Source organism: Xenopus laevis, chromosome 1S (genome assembly GCF_017654675.1).
Source record: "Xenopus laevis strain J_2021 chromosome 1S, Xenopus_laevis_v10.1, whole genome shotgun sequence".
NCBI lineage: Eukaryota > Metazoa > Chordata > Amphibia > Anura > Pipidae > Xenopus > Xenopus laevis.
Genome location: NC_054372.1, coordinates 52,960,623 through 52,982,314, shown reverse-complemented (window position 1 = coordinate 52,982,314; position 21,692 = coordinate 52,960,623). Strand labels below are relative to the sequence as shown.

Here is a 21,692-nt window from a genome sequence, read left to right as displayed (position 1 = left end):
TTTCTAGAGACAATTATGCAATCCCAGAGTGGGACATATTGTCTCCCATTAGCAGCTTTGTCAGTATGGGCCAGTGTAAAGGAAAAGAACTAAACTGTTTTCTTAAAACATCCCTATGTTCCAGTAAATTTAACTGTGTTAATTATTATAATGTATGTATCTATTTAGAAAAGAAATACAATTGTATAGTTAAGAATTTTTCCATGTTTTTCTTATCACCCTGTAGCACATAAACCCCAAACAGCTCTAAAAATAAACCATATGTGTATTCTGAATTGCTGTGTTTCAAACTCTTAGCAGCTTTCCTTTGTAGTGACAATGCTATAACCTTGAAAATGTAACTTTTGAGAGCATCACGGTGAGATATGTTATTGGTTTTTTCTATAGGAGACCATGAACCAATAATACATGCAACTGCTTCATTTTCTGAACCGCAATCCAGACTAATCTACAGTTATGATTTATTGCAGAGCATTTAAAGCAGGGTTACAGTGGTTTGGTCAAGATATAACGGTTTGTTTGGCCTACTTAGAGTTTTGGTCCTAAAAGGACTTGGCCAAATCACACATTCCATAAGTTGGCATCAAATAGTGATTTCTCCTACACAGCAGGAGTCTGCTTTGTGGTAGTTCATTTGCAGGGGGTGTGGATAGGTGCATTTGGGGCAGATTTATCAAGGGTCGAATTCAAAATTTGAATTATGAGTTTTTTTATGGTCAAAACTGTCAAATTCGACTAGGGAGTTTATCAAATTCGATTCAAAAGTTTTTTTAAAAAAATTTGAATTTGATTTTCGAGACTTATCATACTCTGGCCCTTTAAGAACTCAAATTCAACTATTTGCCACCTAAAACCTGCCGAATTGCTGTTTAAGTCAATGGGAGAGGTCCAGGGATCAATTTTGAGTTGTTTGCAGCCTTCCTGACATTCGAGTTGTATTCAGAGAAAAAACTTGAATCGAGTTTTTAAAATTCGAATTTGATTTGAGTTTTCACGTTGATTCCATTCGACTAAGTTTAAAAAATGTGGATTAGTCAAATTTCTAATTTATGGGAGTTTAGGGGAGTTTTTACACAAACTCACATGAATTGGAAATTCAACCTTTGATAATTGTGCCTCTATGTGTACGCCATTAGCAATGAAAAGTTACATACACTTGAAGAACTGTTTGGGGTACAATCCCTTATTCACATGTGAAAATCAGGACGATATATATATATATATATATATATATATATATAATATCAGACAGTGCCTGCACTCGGTCATAGACGAAGCCAGAGGTGCACGACCAAGTTTGTAGCAATATTGAAAAGAAGGTCAGCACACTCTGTATATTCAAGGTGAAAAAAGTGTTGATTTATTCACACATCATCCGACGTTTCGGTCCCGCATGGGGACCTTTCTCAAGGAGAAAGGTCCCCATGCGGGACCGAAACGTCGGATGAGTGTGCTGACCTTCTTTTCAATATATATATATATATATATCTATCTATGTGTATATATATATATATATATATATTATATATATATATATATATATATATATATATATATATTGATATCTGCAACTCATTAATTACCCTAGCAACCATCCACAGTTTCAGACTGGGACACCACGGGCCCACCCAAAAACCTTTGACCAGGGGCCCACTCTCAGTACTATTATTCTTCCTCTCCTCACTCAACCTCTCCTAGTCTCTTTTCTTTACATACTATAATCTATTATTCCATTTATTTAGCCTCTTTGTTCTCATACAAATAAGGAATGGCCATGAAATAGGCCAAATGTTTAGAAGCATGAGGGTCCACTAACACCTGGGCCCAGTATCCCGGTGGGGCCAGTCTGACACTGACCATCCAGTTTGGAAGTCAGAATGAAAGATGAAATGATAAGCAAATAATATAGAAATAAAATTGAACCCTTACATTTAATCTGTGTTTTTTTTTTTTTTAATGCTGGGGACAGTGATGCTCATAGCCAGATAGCATATTCAGTTTCAGGCTGACAAAAGACAGACTAGGAATGCTATTAATTAATTACAGCAATAAAATAAATAAATAATCAAGACCAACTGAAAAGTTCAGAAGAGCAGGACCATCTATAGGATGCTAAAGTTGCTATAAAAGCAAACATCCTCTTTATAGATGATTTCAAGGTTAACTTCCACCTTCTACAAGTTGTAATGTAGGCAAAATGATTTCGAAGTACCAAAAAGTATCAATATCTGTAAGAGCATTTGAATAAGAGTTCTGCATCGGTTTGGGTACCTGCGGAATACCCGCAAAGTGGTCGGGTTTCATCAGGCCCGGATTTGTGGCGAGGCCACATAGGCCCGGGCCTAGGGCGGCAAAATTTTAGGGGTGGCATGCCGCCCTGCCGCATCCAAGGAAGCGCTTGGTGCTCCAATACTGAATAGTGCACTCGCGTGCGCACATGGGGCCGGCGCTTTTGACCATACGGCTGGCGCTAGGACCTCGCAGTGAAGGGAGGGCGCACACACGAAGCATCAGGGCACTGGCCTCGGGGCGCGGCTTTCATAAATCCGGCCCTGGGTTTTGGTAACCCGGCTGGGTACCAAACAAAGGTGCGGGCTTGAGACCTCCCTTGTGTTTCTTTGCAAAGTTTCGGTGATGGAGTAATGTCACTTTGGTTTCGGATGTCCCCCGGGTCATAAGGTTAGTTGGCAGGGTTGCCAACTGTTCCGTTTTGACCCGAACAGTTTAGTTTTTGGAAGGCCTGTTTTGGTTTCAACTTTCTGTTCAGCCTTATGAAACACGAACAATAATCTGGCCAATACACAAAAAACATTTAAATACTGAGATACTCACCCCAACATGGCTTAGTTACTATCAAGTGAAGTTAATTACTTATTAATACAGAAAAAGCAAATCAATCAAAAAAATTTTTCTAAATTAGCATTGCTGCATTTCAAATCTTTCTGAATAATTGATTTCTGTATAATAGATCTCATACCTGTAATTAAAAGATTGGGCTTAATCATCAAGCAGAATAGCTTGACGATTGAAACCTGTGTGGTTTGGAAATGGGCATCAACACTTTAAGTCCTTAAAGCAAGTAGGAGCGGACGCACACCCACAACATCCCCCTTAAATAGTGTAGCCCGGTGCTCAGTAATGGAGGATTCAGCAACCTCCCATATAACGTAGAAAACAAATTTACCGGCACTCAAGGTGTTAGTTTGCATGAAAAACCTTGCTTTATTTTAGTGCAGAAGTGCAACATTTCGGGGGCCACTGTTCGGGTTTAGCCGTCATCAAAGTTGGCCTTTTGTTGTTGGTCGGACTCGGGACAGGTAGGAACATGCGGGTCAAAATGTGTGTTGCAAGTACAGGTCAGGTTCAAAAAAATGGACCCATGTTTCAACTCTCTCCTCAGCTTCCTTCCCTGTAAAGCAGGGGTGTCCAAACTGTGGCCCGAGGGCCGCATGCGGACCAGGTAGGGTTGCCACCTTTTGCAATTTTGTTTCCATCAGGTACAAAAAGGGGCTTGGTGTGACGTCAAAGGGGCGGGGTTGTGATGCAAGGGGACGGGGCCACAGTGCGGCCAGGACAAAAACCGAAGGACAAGGTAAGTTTACAGGGGATTGGGGGCGGGCCGAGGGGTATTACAAATTTACTGGCAGTTACATTGCCGGTAAATTTGTAATACCGGCCCCGGCAAGTGTTTTACCGGCTAGGTGGCAACCCTAGGAACAGGATGGATATGAATGCGGCCCAGCTTGAACTTCCACCAATCCAGGAAACGTCACGTTGCAATGTCACGCACAGAGAGCGTATGCACCCGGGCGCTAATTATGTGCATGTGTGTTTTCAATTTTACATGGGGTGTGCGGTGTGTGGCTTCCTAGAGCAGGAAAAGCAGTTAACAAGTGAACAAACCTATCATAGGTTTATGATACCCTCTTTTCTTTTACAATAAAATAAATCAAAAGTTAGCGTTGGTGTTTGTGTGTATTTCGAGTGTGGCCCTAGAACATTTTTCTTCTTCCAATGTGGCCACGGGAAGCCAAAAGTTTGGACACTTTACAAGTACATTAGAGGACATTATAGACAAATAGCAGGGGACCTTTTTACCCATAAAGTGGATCACCGTACCAGAGGCCACCTCTTCAGACTAGAAGAAAAGAACTTTCATTTGAAGCAACGTAGGGGGTTCTTCACAGTCAGGACAGTGAGGTTGTGGAATACACTGCCGGGTGATGTTGTGATGGCTGATTCAGTTAATGCCTTTAAAGGAGAAGGAAACCGAGTCGGCGCAAAAACCCTCCCCCCCTCCCGTGTGTTGCCCACCCTCCCTCCTCCCCCTGGCCTACCTGTCCTGCTGGGCAAATGCCCCTAACTTGTTACTTACCCTTCTGCACAGGTCCAGTCCATGGATTTCACAGGCACCATCTTCTTCCACGTGATCTTCTTCCTGCTTTGACCGGAGTTTTGGCGCATGCGCAGTAGGAGCATTTCGCCGGTACGGATCTACTGCGCATGCGCCAAAAGTCACGAAGTTTTCCGATTTCACTTTGTGACTTTTGGCGCATGTGCAGTAGATCTTACCGGCGAAATGCTCCTACTGCGCATGCGCTGGTCAAAGCAAGAAGATCGCTTGGAAGAAGATGGCGTCGGTGAACTCCGTAGACTGGACCTGCGCAGAAGGGTAGAAGTAACAAGTTAGGGGTATTTGCCCAGCGGGACAGGTAGGCTGGGGGGGGAGGAGGGAGGGTGGGCAACACATGGGAGGGGTGGGGGTTGCGCCGACTAGGTTTCCTTCTCCTTTAAGAATGGCTTGGATGATTTTTTGGATAGACATAATATCAAAGGCTATTGTGATACTAAACTCTATAGTTAGTATAGGTATGGGTATATAGAATTTAATTAAAAGTAGGGAGGAGTATGTGTATGGATGCTGGGTTTTCATTTGGAGGGGTTGAACTTGATGGACTTTGTCTTTTTCCAACCCAATTTAACTATGTAACTATGTAACCCCTGCTGTAAAGGAAATTGTTGCATGAACACGCTCACTGCTCCACATGCCTGCACTATTGCCATTCAGAGACAATTCCCGTGGAATATAGTGGGCTGTTTTTGTTTAACACACTGCAGCGGCCTCGCTCCGCTCTTGCTAAACACTTAGGAGGAGAGGAGGTTACAGGCAGCGTAAAGTTTTCAACTACAATAGAAAACGACTACCCTTTGTTACTGTAGTTCAAGAGCAACAACAACAAAAATGCAGCTCCCAGAAGGCATTGCGAGCGCTCACATGACACAACGTTGCCAATCACAGGGGGCAGAGTTTAGAATGAGGCTGAAGAGTTTACCTGTAGTTGTTGCTATAGCGCTAGGGCGGCAGCAGGAGCAGCAAATGTTATAGTTGAATGAAAGTGTGAGAGTTCCATTGGCTGGGTGCATGGGGCCGTGCTGTTCTTTTGTACTGTTCCTATACCATAATTACTGTACATTGTGCGCGCAGGGGCTGTGTGAGAAAGTTTATATATATATATATATTACGAGTGCGTGCTGCGTCCCTCTCATGTATCCAATACGGAGTAGCGTCGGGCTGTGAGTAGAAGTGCTGCTGGGGGATATGGATCACAGCAGGGGAGATTCGGTGGAGGCAGGAGAGGAGGAAGAAGGAAGAGGAGGATGGGACAGCCGCTCAGCGGGTACTTGCTCATCTTCATGCACCGACTGCAGCAGCTACTGCTCCAGGTAACCGCGTTCAGCACAATCATTGCAAGATAATGGGGTTAATAGCCATGGAGATCCTGCAAGATAATGGGGTTAATAGCCATGGAGAGCCTGCTCCACCTCTGTGCCTATTGTGAGAAGGCAGAACAACATTTGCACATGGCAGGGGTCTATGGGGGGAGACACTTTGGGGCTCATTTATCAACACTGGGCAAATTTGCCCATGGGCAGTTACCTATAGCAACCAATCAGTCATTAGCTTTTTAAAGCCAGCTGCAAGTAGAAGCATGAATGTAGCAATCTGATTGGTTGCCATGGGCAAATTTGCCCAGTGTTGATAAATGACCCCCTTTGTATTATGCACACAACCGGGCTTTCCAGCTGTTCAAGTGCAATTCTCTAATTGGTTATTGTATTTCAACAAGAGATGTAGGTGCTGTAATTGGGACACCCCACATTTACTTATATATCCCCACTCAGATTTGCTGCTCATGTCTTACTGCATTGCCAGGAGCTCACTTTTCTCTAACTATAGCCCTGAGCAGGCTGTGTAGTCTAGCTAGGCTTTAACTACAGAGCATCACAGGAGATTTACCTGTAGTTGTTCTCTTGTATGTGCTCTGTACTATTCCTATACTGTATAGGATTTAGATGCTACTATAGCTACACTGAAGAAGCAATTTATAGCTGTAGCCCAGTTCTGGGGCTGCAGACACATGTTACAAATAATAATGCCTGCTGTTATTCTATCTAGCTGCTATCATATTACATGCCAGTCTCTCTGCTCTGCAATACAAACCTTGGCTTATTTTATACATCCCTAACTGCCTAAGGCCAAGCTGTTAATGTGCTGCTGAGATGCCAGTGGAAAAGCTTAGTGTGGGATTGTCTTTAAAGTGATAATGACTCTAAAAATATTAATGTACATTAAAAGTTACCTATAGCTCATGTTGATCATTCTTCGCTGATAGATCTGCTTTTGTTAGTGGTTTCTTAAAGGGATCCTGTCATCGGAAAACATGTTTTTTTCAAAACGCACCAGTTAATAGTGCTACTCCAGCAGAATTCTACACTGAAATCCATTTCTCAAAAGAGCAAACAGATTTTTTTATATTCAATTTTTAAATCAGACATTGGGCTAGACCAGGGATCCCCAACCTTCTGAACCTGTGAGCAACATTCAGAAGTAAAAGGAGTTGGGGAGCAACACTAGCATGAAAACTGTTGTTGGGGTGCCAAATAAGGGCTGTGATTGGCCATTTGGTAGCCCCTATGTGGATTGTCACCCTACATTGAGACTCTGTTTGGCAGTGCACCTGGTTTTTATACAACCAAAACTTGCCTACAAGCCTGGAATTCAAAAATAAGCTCCTGCTTTGAGGCCACTGGGAGCAACATCCAAGGGGTTGGAGAGCAACATGTTGCTCCTGAGCTACTGGTTGGGGATCACTGGGCTAGACTTTTTGTCAATTTCCCAGCTGCCCCCAGTCATGTGACTTGTGCCTTCACTTTAGGAGAGAAATGCTTTCTGGCAGGCTGCTGTTTTTCCTTCTCAATGTAACTGAATGTGTCTCAGTGGGACATGGGTTTTTACTATTGAGTGTTGTTCTTAGATCTACCAGGCAGCTGTTATCTTGTGTTAGGGAACTGCTATCTGATTACCTTCCCATTGTTCTTTTGTTTGGCTGCAGGGGGGAAAAAGTGAGGGGGTGATACCACTCTAACTTGCAGTAAAGAGTGATTGAAGTTTATCAGAGCACAAGTCACATTTGTTTGGCTGCTGGGGGGAAAAAGGAGGGGGCTGATTTCACTCCAACTTGCAGTACAGCAGTAAAGAGTGATTGAAGTTTATCAGAGCACAAGTCACATGACTTGGGGCAGCTGGGAAATTGACAATATGTCTAGCCCCAGGTCAGATTTCAAAATTGAATATAAAAAAAATCTGTTTGCTCTTTTGAGAAATGGATTTCAGTGCAGAATTCTGCTGGAGCAGCACTATTAACCGATTAATTTTGAAAATATATTTTTTCCCATGACAGTATCCCTTTAAAGTTCATAAACCTGACTGTTTTGCTAACCTGACTGTCCCTTCTCAACCTCTCAGTTAGGGTGCTGACACACGGTGAGATTAGTTGCCAATCAACACATCTTCTCTATTGCTGGCTGCTAATCTCCCCGAAATGCCTTCCCGCCGGCAAGATTGCGAATCGCCCCTGGGATGGCATATGTGCTTCATTTTCCGAAGTTAACGAGATTTCCTTGTAGGGCGACTTCGGAAAACCGAATTGATATGTATGCCATCCCGCCAACGATTCACATTCTTGCCAGCTTGAAGGCATTTTGGGAGATTAGTCGCCCGCAGTAGAGAAGATTTGTCGCTTGGCGACTTATCTTCCTGTGTGCCATCACCCTAAGAGAGACAACAAATATAGCATGTGTAGCATAAATATGTACAAATATAGCAACCCTCTGATAGATGTTAAAGGGGGTGTTCACCTTCCAAACACTATTTCAGGTGGGCTGTTTTCCAATTGTTTCCAATTTTTATTTTTTACAGTTTTTTCAAAATCTACATTTAAATTTTAATGTTCCTGTCTCTGGTGTTTGTCTGGCTTCTCAGTAATTCAGGTGCTGTTTCTGAACTGTTATAATTTTGCAATATTTAGTTGATACATTTTTCACAGCATCTCTGGAATTAGCAACTATTGTATCAATTATAACAGCTGTCTTTCATGAAACTCAGGGATTCTGCTCAGCAGGGACAAAGTTAAAGGGATACTGTCATGGGGAAAAAAATGTTTTCAAAATGAATCCGTTAATAGTGCTGCTCCGGCAGAATTCTGCACTGAAATCCATTTCTCAAAAGAGCAAACAGATTTTTTTATATTCAATTTTGAAATCTGACATGGGGCTAGACATATTGTCAATTTCCCAGCTGCCCCAAGTCAAGTAGCACTATTAACTGATGCGTTTTGGAAAAAACATGTTTTCCGATGATAGGATCCCTTTAAGAAATGTATCAACTAAATGTATAAATTTTGAACAGTTTAGAGGGTCGGCAACCCCCTCCCAGAGCTGCTTTAGAAAGGTGAAAAATTAGATTCACACTTTAATATCGGAAGAAGAGTCACTCATAGAAAATAGAAAGTAATTGGAAAAAGTCTTTATTTATGGTGGACTATCTGAAACCAACTGAACTGAAAAGAGGGTTGGAAGGTGGACAAACCCCTTTAAAAATGTTTTATTTCTGGTGTCAGTATAATCTTTAAGTGGGGTCCTACTTGTTGCACTACTTTCCAGAGTACAATATCTGATATAGCCTATGGGTTACAAAGGTACCATACTAGAAAACCATACATGGCATAGCTACCTTTCTGTTGTCCTATTTGTTTGGACTGACATCCCAAATGATCAGATTAGGGAAGGGGAAGAAAAACACACTTTCTCATTAGCTGATGCACTGTGCATGGTTGTCATGGTTCATCAGTAGCTGATATTTTCAAACCTGTGTGATTGACAATTCCAGAAGTCAAGTGTAGTACCATTTTATCAGTATCTTTATGGGCAGCTTTTTAGGTGGCACATTAGAGGCCTTTACATCTGTACATAAGTCCAGTTAGGTGAGTCAACATATTTTTTACAATTTTTTTTAAGCGTCATGAAATATACATACTTTATGTCCCATGTAATAATAGCAGTGTCAGTGCCCTCTCCTATTCATATTCCAGTCTCTCGTTCAACCCACTGCTAGACCCTAGCGTCAATCTTGACCAATATCTATGTACTATCAGTCGGTTCGCTGATCTGGCAGGTTGGAAAATTTCATCTGCCAATGCACCATGTTGGCCTGTGCATGGTACATCGGTAAATGAGGTAATGGATAGGAGCTGCACTACAGAAAGCCAGCGATAACATGTGGGCCCCTCAAATGCTATCTCAGTGTTTATTTTATGGGCCAATCATTCAGAGAGCATGCCAAAAGGCCTGTGTATGGTCGCCTTTAGTTTTTTTCTGGATGTTTTGGCTTAAATATGATAAGAAATATTTTCTGTCTTTACACTTTACGATTTCCCAGAATTGACGCAGTTTAGTTGTGGTCCCATTAAGGCAAGCTGAGTTTTCCCCCTTGATTTAATCATTACATCTTCCTAGAATTTAGTCAGTTTTGACTGACCCCTGGGAAACCTAAAATCAGGGTACTAGTGTTTCATGTGCCATTTGCATCTTAAATGGGTGGTACATAGAATAGGTAATTTTAAGCAAGTTTTCAATTGGTCTTCGTTGTTTATTTTTTTATAGTTTTTGAATTATTTGCCTTCTGTTTCTGACTCTTTCCAGCGGGGTCACTGACCCCATCTATAAAACAAATGCTCTGTAAGTCTACAAATGTGTTGTTTTTGCTACTTTTTATTACTCCTCTTTCTATTCAGGCCTCTCCTTTTCATATTCCAGCTTCTTAATCAGATCAGTGCATGGTTGCTAGGGTAATTTGAACCCTAGCAACCAGATTGATGAAACACTTACTTGATAGTTGCTGAATAAAAAGCTAAATAACTATTTCTGATCAAGCCCTCTCCTACTATCTTTCCATTCTGCCATTCAAAATATTGACCCTAGCAACTACATTTTTAAAATTCTAAAAAAAAGCTGTATACGTCCAAAACACGGGAGTGTCCGTGTCCTGGCGGTTGGGGACCCCTAATGTAGAGAGTGATATTCCTAGACAATTTGCAAATGGTTTTCATTTCTATTATTTGTGGTTTTTTAATTATTTAGCTTTTTATTCAGCAGCTCTTCAGTTTGAAATTTCTGTAAAATGGCAGGGTCCAAATTACCTTAGCAACCATGCATTGATTTAAATAAGATACTGGAATATAAAAAGGAGAGGGCCTAAATAGACAGATAAGCAATAAAAAGTAGCAATAACAATACATTTGTAGCCTTACAGAGCATTTGTTTTAAGATGGGGTCAGTGACCCCCCCCCATTTGAAGGCGTCACAAGAAGAAGGCAAATCATTTTAAAACTATACAAAATAAATAATGAAAACCAATTAATACGTTGCTTAGAATTAGCCTTTCTATAACATACTAAAAGATAACTTAAAGGTGAACCACCCCTTTAACCACACATAGGTACCTCTTGTAACTTGTGCTTAACTTGTTTTTGAAAGCTCTCTGTATTCAAGAGTAAACATACCAAATACAGTGTATAACTTCTTGTACTGAAGAAATTTACAATGGGTATCCATGCTGTAGTTATAGTTAAGTAAAATACTTAGTCTGACAGTTGGTCTCTCAGTTGGAGGAGTATGCACAGAACACCAACAGTTCCAGACAGAATTGGATATACTTAACCTAATGTGTAAAGTCCCGCTGCTCATTTAAGAAAAGCTGGTGTTCCATGTTGATAATGTGCCCAGAGTGACACATCAAACCAGTGTTCTGTATCAAACAAGTAATAACGTTAAATTTGGCAGATGGCCCGGAATGGTCAAAAGAACAATTACAGTTTAAATGACAGTAACATGATATTGTGGTCCGGGTATAGAAACAATGTGGAAGAAACTAAGGCCTGTAATTAGGTTGCAGTATTTATATAATGTTATATTCATGCTTGGTACCATTTTTTGTTTCACCTTTTTATCATAAGTGCATTTGTGGTGTAAAAATTTAACTTGCTTATTCTGTTAAATGGCGAAAGAAAAAATGTCCTGGCATTGCAGAATTGTGGTTGAAATGTGATCAACAAGACAACTGCAACAAATCATTTGGCCATTCTGCTTCTGTACACAACAACTAATAGTGCAGCTCATCCACTACCACTCCAAACACATTTAGCTATACAGGGAGGGCTAGACTTACATACACCTTTAATTATAGATTTTGAGACAGATGCTATCTTTTAGTTTTCAGAAGTCGCCCAAAGTTTCCTCGCGAGGTAAAAATTAAGCGATCCTAGTGCCATCCCGCCAGGGATTTAGATCAGGGGTCCCCAACCTTTTTTGGACCGGGGACTGGTACCAAAATTTTTTTTTTTTTACGAGGACCGGGGGCGGGGTCGGAGGTGGGATCGGCAACAAATTTGGACACGGCAGCGTCCAATTTAGGCGCGCCGGCATCCAGTTTTGGCGTGCCGGCGTTCAATTCGGGGCACGCCGCGTTTTTCCACACTGGGCTCGGCGGCCCAGTGCGGGAGTGTCCGCGGTTGGGGACCCCTGATTTTGATTCTAGCCAGCGTTAAGGCAGTTCGGGGGGATTAGTCGCTCGAAGAAGAGAATGTTTGTCGCTGGGCGACTGAATCTCCCTGAATCTTCACGTGTCTCTGCCCTTAAGCCCATTAAATAAAAACTTATACACTTGTTTCTCAAAAAACGAATTTGGGAGGTTTTAGAGGTTTTTTCTACTTCGAATAAACTCACAATTTAAAAAAACTTGAATGTCTGTTTATTAAAAAAAATTTTAATATAAAAACCATGATTGAATGCAATCCTGAAAAAAAAATAGAATATGTCCGTCTATAAGCTCAAAAAAACATACAAGTTAGGGGCATCAGAAGCCTTCATCAGGCCCTGTCCTTACTTCCTGCCTTAAACTATGAAAGTTGATGTTGCATTATGGGTGAAAACATGATTAATTTTTCTAATTCTTTCAATTTTGCTCACTCATTTTAAGTGCTCTCTTCAAATCAAAAATTAATTCACTGCACTGCAAAATCCTTCCATTTACTCTGCACAGCATTAGAGTTTTATATGGGCCTTATTTACGGTAGTACATCTGGGAGCTTTGTATATCAGTCACTGGCATACAGATCTAAGGGATTTCTTTAGCATGATCGACTCAAAGCATAGTACACCCCCTGCTGCATTGTACAGTTCTGGTGACACAATAAGTTTTCTTTTTCTTTTCCACTATGTTCAGGTTCCAGCAGAGCATATGTTTGGCATTCCTAAATTAACCCTGTGGAACAAGTTCAAAGTATTTCATTTGACAAAAATCAAGAAACATTTATAGCTAGTATTGTGGTCACCTTTTTAGTGCAGTTATGCATTATGTGCACCAGTTTGGGGGCCACCTTTTTAGTATTTGTGTCTTATCTCATTCTTGTGTATTTGATTTTAAATGAATGTTTGTTGGTGTTTCTGCAACAGTTTAATGTTAAAACAGACTTAACAGAGATCAAAAACACCAGAGTATTGTGGGGAGGATGGTTGCTTGGGTTCAGAGGACATAACACAATGCTAATATACCAGATGATGAATATTTGCACTCTATCCTTTATGGATGCCTCTTAAAGGAACACTAACATAAAAAAAATTTTAAATTGGGATTTCGGTTTGGTATTCGGCAGAATCTTTCGCAAAGGATTTGGGGGTTCGACCAAATCCAAAATAGTGGATTCAGTCCATCCCTAGTTTTAAAGTAATGAAAATATAATGAAGTGTTGCCCTGTATTGGTAAAACTGTTGCTTCAAAAACATTTGCAACATTGCTGTGTTGCAATTGGGGCAGCCATTCAAAGAAGAAAAGGCTCAGGTTACACAGCAGATAACAGATAAGCTCTGTAGAACATAATGGAGGTATCTGTTATCCACTGTTTAAACTGTGCCATATAGCCTTTTTTCAATTTTCAACATTGCTACACAGCAGCTTGTTGAACTATAGTAGTGTTTCTGAAACAAACAGATCACTTTTACCAGTGTAGGGCAAATTTTTTGGTGTTAATGTTCCTTTAACTAACTTTCAGAAAACTTAAACAAGAACTAAAGCTCCAAAAAAAGGAATTAGGCTAGAAATGCTAGACTTCAGCATTAAAGATATCTGCTTTCGATGAGTACCCCCCCTTCTGTTCTGTTAAAAGACAGCACATGCTCTGAGCTACCTGACCATGAAACATTTGAAGCACAATACAAGGCTGATGTGTGGAATGGCACGCACTCCTGCGACACACCAGGTTCGTAAAATTTAGATCTTTATTCCGTGGGTAAAAACAAACGTCAAGGCTGACGTGTTTCATAACCAAAAATGGATGCCTATGACTACGTATATTTGGATACGAAACGCGTCAGGATGTTTGTTTTTACCCATGGAATAAAGATCAAAATTTTACGAACCTGGTGTATCGCAGGAGTGCGTGCCTTTCCACATATCTTCCTTGTATTCACCCCAAGCTATGGGTTCGGGGCGCTGCACCCTGTCCACCCCTCATCATTGCTGAGTGTGAGTATCTCCACATTGTTTGAATTACATGGTTTGTTTTTCACAGTTTATTACACCTCACCCTAAAGAGACGGACTTGGGGAATTGCACCCAAGTCAACCCTATCACCGGGTGAGCTTTTTTGGTTATTTGCCATACAAGATACATCTTTTTCGATCGGATAGAGCCGCTAGTGTTTTTCTGTTTTCACAATACAAGGATGTTTAGTAATATGATACAGAGTAGCAGGTCCAGTGCATTTTGCATCCGAACTTTGACCTGTAGCATTTTTTTTCTCTGCCCACTGTAACATATTTTACTAATGTTTTGATTATTTCCCTAAACAGCAGCTCAGAGCACACTGAGCTTGTTCAATGAACAACAGCAAATGAAAGTGTATAAATTTAATTAAAATTAGGGATGCACTGAATCCAGGATTCGGTTCGGGATTCGGCCAGGATTCGGCCTTTTTCAGCAGGATTCGGATTCGGCCGAATCCTTCTGCCTGGCCGAACTGAATCCAAATCCTAATTTGCATATGCAAATTAGGGGCGGGAGGGAAATTGCGTGACTTTTTGTCAGAAAACAAGGAAGTAAAAAATGTTTTCCCCTTCCCACCCCTAATTTGCATATGCAAATTAGGGTTCAGATTCGGTTCGGTATTCGGCCGAATCTTTCGTGAAGGATTCGGGGGTTCGGCCGAATCCAAAAAAGTGGATTCGGTGCATCCCTATTTAAAATATAATCTACTGTTGTGCTGCACTGGTACAACTGGTGTGTTTGCTTCAGATAGTTTATATCAATAAGTTGCTATGTAGCCATGGGGGCAGCCATTCAAGGCTGAAAAAGGAGAAAAGGCAGAACTTATCTACTGAGTATCCTGTAACTGGCTACACAGCAGCTTGTTTATATAAACTATAGTAGAGTTTCTGAAGCAAACACACCCATTTTCCCATTGCAGGGCAACACTACATTATTTATTAATTACTTATAAACATTTTCATTTTTTGATGTTACTGTTCATTTAAGTGTCACTGACACTCAGTAATGACTCAATGATAACCTGCAGACAGTTTTGATGTCATAAATCATTACTGTTCTAGGGCTGACAAACTTCTGGGCTGGTACAGTAAAAAAAATAACAGCATTTTTAGCCATATTTTTTTGGTAGGCTTTATTTATTCCTAAATTTTAACTAAGAACCTGTACCCACAGGAACCTTTAAATCCTTTACGCTACTTCAGTAGAAACGGGGTAAAGGATTTTGTGATTTTATAAAGTCTGATGTACACATGTAAATGTTGCCTTAATGAAAACGGTAGAAAATGATTAATCTATGTATAGGTTTATAGGGATAAATGATCTCTAGTTCCCCTATTTCTCTGTCTATTAGAAAAGTATAACAGTTAACTTAGAGGAACCACAGAAATGTTGTGCACCACTTCCAATGCACCACCTCCTATGTGCATATTTCTCAACAGACCCAAAATCATGGAAAGTCAATGAAAGGTGCAGCTCTACTATGTAAATAGTATATTTCCGTTATCCAGAAAGCTCAGAATTACGGAAAGGCTGTCTCCCATAGGCTCAATTATAAACAAATAATCCAAACCTTTAAAAAGGATTTCCTTTTTCTCTGTAATAATAAAACAGTAGCTTGTACTTGATCCCAACGAAGATATAATTACTCCTTATTGGAAGCAAAACCAGCCTATTGGGTATAGTTAATGTTTACATGATTTTCTAGTAAACTTAAGGTATGAAGATCCAAATTATGGAAAGATCCATTATCCGGAAACCCCCAGTTCCCGAGCATTCTGGATAACAGGTCCCATTCCTGTAGTGATATATAATAAAAGAATGGCAAGGACAGTGCTGGGTGTGACAGGAATAAAAAGCCCACTTTAATAAGAGTGGGAATGTTCAGTTTCATGTGAATATTTTGAAATAGAGAAACAAAGTAGCATGTCTAAAACACATTTTCTCTATCTTTGTTGCATTTTCTGTTCTTCTGTGAAACATGATTCATCATTTCTCTTCTAAGTAAAAAAAAAAATAGAACTATCTTTAGTATTCCTAGGGCTTGTGGCTGAAATGCGTGTAATTTTTGGAAGCTTAACGGAAAAAAAAACAAAAAGACTCATTCTTTTATGCACTATCCTACAAAAAGTGCAGACCTCTCATTTTTTAGCGTCCTGTCCACTTATTGTAAAAGCGAGAGCTATGGTAGAATTAGAAAGATGTCATTCATGTTGAAAATTTGAAAAGAATGCTCAAGCGCTGGTGGATATGCTTGTTTATTCAGTGCCTGATCTGAAAGCCACAGTTGAATGAGGCAGTGCTGGGTAAATGCTGTGATTGCAGGCTGTGAATGCTAAAATACCTCCATGAGCTCTCTTTGTCTCACAAGGGGCATCTGTTTTTCATTCCCATGCTTTATATAGAGAAGTGCTATGGCAAGGCTGTATAAATCCACTCTTTTTCTACAGCAGAATATTAAAATGTTGGGTAGCAGAGACCTAGTAAACTAAAGATGTACTTGGTTTTTTTGCAGTGTGAATAGCATTGCTCTTTATGTAGAAGAGGGAGATTCTTGTCCATGGGCATTTTGCAAACTACTCTCCTTTGTTATTTCTTAATTAGACCTATAGAGGCTGACTCTGTCATATTACAGGTATAGGATCAGTTATCCAGAAAACTCAGAATTAAAGGGATACTGTCATGGGACGCATTAGTTGATAGTGCTGCTCCAGTAGACTTAAGCACTGAAATACATTTCTCGAAAGAGCAAACACATTTTTTTTATATTTAATTTTGAAATCTGACATGGGGCTAGATATATTGTCATTTCCCAGCTGCCCCAAGTAATGTGACTTGTGCTCTGATAAACTTCAGTTACTCTTTACTGCTGTACTCCAAGTTGGAGTGATATCATCCCCCTCCCTTCCCCCCAGCAGCCAAACAATAGAACAATGGGAAGGTAACAAGATAGCAGCTCCCTAACACAAGATAACTACCCAAATTATTTTATTTACTATTGGTCTGCTACACTGCATCATGGAATAATCAGACACACATTCCAAAACAAAAAAAATTCCAACAAGATTTGCATTCAGCCTAATCCTCCAGAAAAGAGTCAGCCAAACTGGAACCCTAATTTGTATATTCATATTTGAGGGGAAGAAGCATCTGATAATAAATGTTGTTGCATTCCATTGAACAGTGCTTTACAGTCACAAGGTTTGGATTCAGCTTGGCAGAACTGGATTTATTTCATTTATATAAATAAGTTATTTTCATTTTGATCATTATCTAATTTTGGTATATATTTGATATTTGGTGTATTTACTAATTGAGCATCTTTTTATTCTTGTTAGTGACCTAGAACCAGAGTGGCTGGACCGTGTACAGAAGAATGGGGAACTTTTTTATCTTGAACTAAGTGAAGGGGAAGAGGAAATTCTTCTTCCCCTGAGTCCTCTGGAGCCTGTTGGGGTAAACCATGTACGATTTAGTGACAATGAAGCAGAAATTCTACCTGAAGACAGGAAAAATGTAAGGAAAAACTCAGAGCCACGTTTTAGAAAGCTTGCAAAGATGTTGAAGAAAAAGAATAACAAAAAAGGATCAGCTGAGTTAAATAGGCAAGCCTGCCCAACCTCTATCCTCAAGCAGAATTCCAGACAAAAGCCAGGGATAATTGTGCACTACCAGTACAGGGACACTTGCTTGTATGTTAATCCTGATCATTTACCTGAAGATGAGCATAAAAAGACCAGTAATCTTCTACAGGCTTTGATTGGCATTGTTCATCAGTCTTCAAGGAACAGTAAGAGAAGTGAAAGACAAGGGAGTCAAGAATCCAACCAAAGACTGTCAAACCAGGAAAAGCTTGTTGTACATGGCTTTATTCCAGGCAGCCCAGCTATACGATGTGGTCAGGTTCTAATAGGTAAGGGGAATATTTTGCATATTTGGAATCAATTGTAGTTTACCAGAGGGAGAGCTTTGCCTATTGAAATTTGGATAATCAATAGATGTAGAAAAATTAATTCAAATATATTCTATTAGTCACGTGTCCCTCGCATATATTAAAAGCCTCACTGTTTACATACCTTATATCCCTTTATTTGTGCTTGCTGTATGCTCTCATGCTGCTATTTCGTGCAAATATGAAATACCTAGATACTTTTGGAGATAATTCATGTAATCCTTTGCTATAGTTCTGTGCTTGGAAGCCAGTATGATGTCTCTGTTAAAAAATGGTAAATTCTGTCACTCGCTAACAGGCACTGGCGACATTTGAGTTTAAAATAAATATTTCAATTAATCATTTACAAAGCCTGGTTTACACGTTGATGGCTTGCTTTATTGCCGGAAAAAGGGTCGGTATAAAACAAACTCTGTGTTAACACATAAAAGAAAGACATGAGGAAAGGGGAACACATAAACAGAAAATTTGGAGTGAGAAGACCCTCCCCTCATTTGTATGCACAACAGCAAGGATCATACCAAGGAAAGGTTCTTAACTTTCTATTATCATGTAATACTTTATAGCAGTGGCTATACACTGGGGCTTAGTCTCCCTGGTTGAGCCTGTATCAGTCAAAATGGAGCTCAGCCTAAAGACTAATTAGGAAGACATTTGGGGAGCATATTTGCTCTATAGATACACCTGAAAACTCTCCTTAAAGAGATACTGACACCAGAAATTAACTCTTTTTTTACATCTATCATAAAATTGCCTTTGAAAGCAACTTATAACTTTGCCATAAAGTATTTGCACAATGCTTTTACATTACCTGTCTGATGCCCCATGTTTCTGTATGAGGGGGCTGCCATATTTGTGCAGCAGGAGTCCGTTAGCATTAGAAACTTTAACTGACAGGCTGAGATGGGACAATCAGGTTGGCAGGTTGGTTTAGAAACTTCAAGTAACAATTACTTACAAAAACAAACCTCCCCGGTGGTAAATATATGTGCTAACCTAGATGTTCTTGATGTAGTGGTGATGCACCAATGTTTTTCTATACCTATAAAATTTTAATGAATTAATGGAGACCTCCAAGCAGGGGATGAACTAGAAAAGCTCAACAACCATTGCAAGCTATAGCTTTATTGTGCATCTTTTTTTGTTCCTATAGGAGATACGCTAGTGGCAGTTAATGATGTAGAAGTACATGTGGAGAACATAGAGAGAGTTTTATCCTGCATCCCTGGCCCTATGCAGGTAATATTATCTGTTTTTTTATAGAGAAGAAAGCAATAGACCTCCTGTTTTCTTATTTTTGTTTTAACCTTTGTCGTGTGGTAACTTCTGGTCACAATACCCAGCTATCCTATTTGGAGACTTCCAGCAGATGTTTTCTAACAGGTATTTATGGATGAATCAGTGAGAAAAGTTATCAGGAAGTACAATTTATTTATTATTAGAAGAGGATTATGTTCCTTTAAGAGTCAGACCCAGTGAAAAAGAAAACAAACACTATTTTTGACTGTAATTAAATGTACAAATATCTTTAAACCCAATACAAATCTGTAAAGCATATATATTGGAAAGATTCTTACATTGTCTTCCACAATGCAAAAATATACTATTTGGGCGGAGGACCCTTTAAAGGAATTGTTCAGTATACAGTAAAATTAAAAACTGCATAGACAGCTAGGCTGTGCAAAATAATAAATATTTACAATATAGTTAGTTAGCTAGAAATGTATTATATAATGGCTGGAGTGACTGGATGTCTAACATAACAGAACACTACTTGCTTTTCAGCTCTCTTGATTTCCACTGCTAAGGATCAATTGCAAACTCACTGAACAATTATGTCCCATGTGCCCCCCCTTAAAATCACTGACTAACTCAGGGTTAGAGAGCTGAAAAGCAGGAAGTTGGGTTCTGGATATTATGTTAGACATTCAGTCACTCCAGCCTTTATAGTTACATTTTTTGCTAACTAACTATATTAGAAACATTTTTTATTTTGCACATACCATCTATTTATACAGTTTGTATTTTTACATTGAAGTGTTCCTTTAAGAAACACAAGAAAGTTGGTCCCTTTCCCACAATGCTCACAACCAGGCGGACAAAGAGAAAAGAGAAAAGAAGTATAAAAGGAATAATAATGCTGCTTCCTTGTAAATGCCACCAATTAAATTTTTATCCCCCTTTAATGTTAAAGGATAGACCACCTGTATCCTTTTTCCTGTAACTATTTTGCCAAAATTATTTTTTTTACAGCATTTGTTTCTCTTTGTTACAGAATTGTTCAGTGTAAAAATAAAAACTGGGTAAATATAGATAGGCTGTGCAAAATAAAAAAATGTTTCTTATATAGTTAGTTAGCCAATAATGTATGTATAAAGGCTGGAGTGATTTGATGTATAACATGTCAGTCAGAACACTACATCCTGCTTTTCAGCTCTCTTGGTTTACACTGACTGGTTACCCTGGCTACCAGGTAGTAACCAATCAGAGACTTGAAGGGGGACCACATGGGTCATATCTATTGCTTTTGAATCTGAGCTGAATGCTGAGGATCAATTACAAACTCACTGAACAGAAATGTACCATGTGGCCCCCCTTCAAGTCGCTGACTAACTCAGAGTTATAGAGCTGAAAAGCAGGAAGTTGGATTCTGGCTGTTTTACTAGACATCTGTTCACTCCAGCCTTTATACATTACATTTTTGGCTAACTAACTATATTAGAAACATTTTTTATTTTGCACAGCCTATCTATTTACACAGTTTTTATTTTCACACTGAACTGTTACTTTAAGAGCTCAGTGACATACCAGTACACAGAAGTATGAGTAATGATTCTCTTTGCTTGAGAACACTGATCAGCACAAAATGGCTCAAGGACTGTGAATCTTTCAAGGCTTTTACATATATAAATTAGCAAAAAATAAAGCATTTCTGAAATGTAAATCTGACTCATCCTGTTGGTAATGGAAAAATTAATGAGACCAATCCACTGTTGTTGTCACCCCAATTCAAATAATGTCCTTATGCAAGTCAAGTTGCTTGTTTTTCATGCAGCGGTTTTATTTAGTTATAGTTCACTTCTTTGTTTCAGAACAAAGAGGACTTACTGTGTTAGTATTTCAGGGACACTGAATGTCTTTCATTGATTTTAAAGGAACAGTAACACCAAAAAGTGTATCAAAGTAATTAAAATATAACATACTGGTACTGTGTCTCTGCACTGGTAACTGGGATGTTTGCTTCATAAAGACATATAAACAAGCTGCAGTGTAGCCATGGGGGCAGGGTGCAGGTTACATAACAGATAAAATATCATTGTGTTGGATAGGGCTTATCTGTCATGTACTATGTATCCTGTGCCTTTTCTCTTTTTTCTAGCTTGAATGGCTGCCCCATGGCTACACAGCAGAAACTACAGTATAGAACTATAGTAGTCTTTCTGGAGCAAACACACAGTTTTTACCAGTGCATGCTAATAGCATGTTATATGTTAATTACTTTAAAATGCTTTCATTGTTTGGTGTTACTGTTGTTTTACTTTCAGACCAGAAAACTTAAAAACAGAGTTTTTATTTAATAGGACTTACTCATCTCCACCCCTTCACAGTTGTTGCTCTCTGCAGGGTAAGCTGGATTGAAAATCAAGTATTCAGTGCAGAAAGCAGCATATTCTCGAATTCCTGCACAGTGGACAAAGTATAAAAAAATTAACGATTGCAGCTTTTTTATTTTTTTATTTATTTTTTTGCATGGTTGTCATGGTTTAGACATGACCCCATTTATGATTTAACCAGTGAAAT

General features: G+C 39.5%; 1 protein-coding gene across 3 annotated transcripts in view; it reads left to right on the top strand.

Moving 5' to 3' along the window:
* The window catches only part of intu.S (inturned planar cell polarity protein S homeolog), a 48,237-nt gene that overhangs the window by 5,477 nt on the left and 21,068 nt on the right, over positions 1 to 21,692 (top strand). For 2 of the 3 annotated variants that reach the window (NM_001095688.1, XM_041576393.1), the window contains 3 exon segments: positions 5,345 to 5,724; positions 17,278 to 17,852; positions 19,045 to 19,130. In NM_001095688.1, coding sequence (NP_001089157.1) covers positions 5,600 to 5,724; positions 17,278 to 17,852; positions 19,045 to 19,130 — 786 coding nt within the window. In that variant the 5' untranslated portion in view covers positions 5,345 to 5,599. 3 annotated transcript variants of the gene reach the window in all.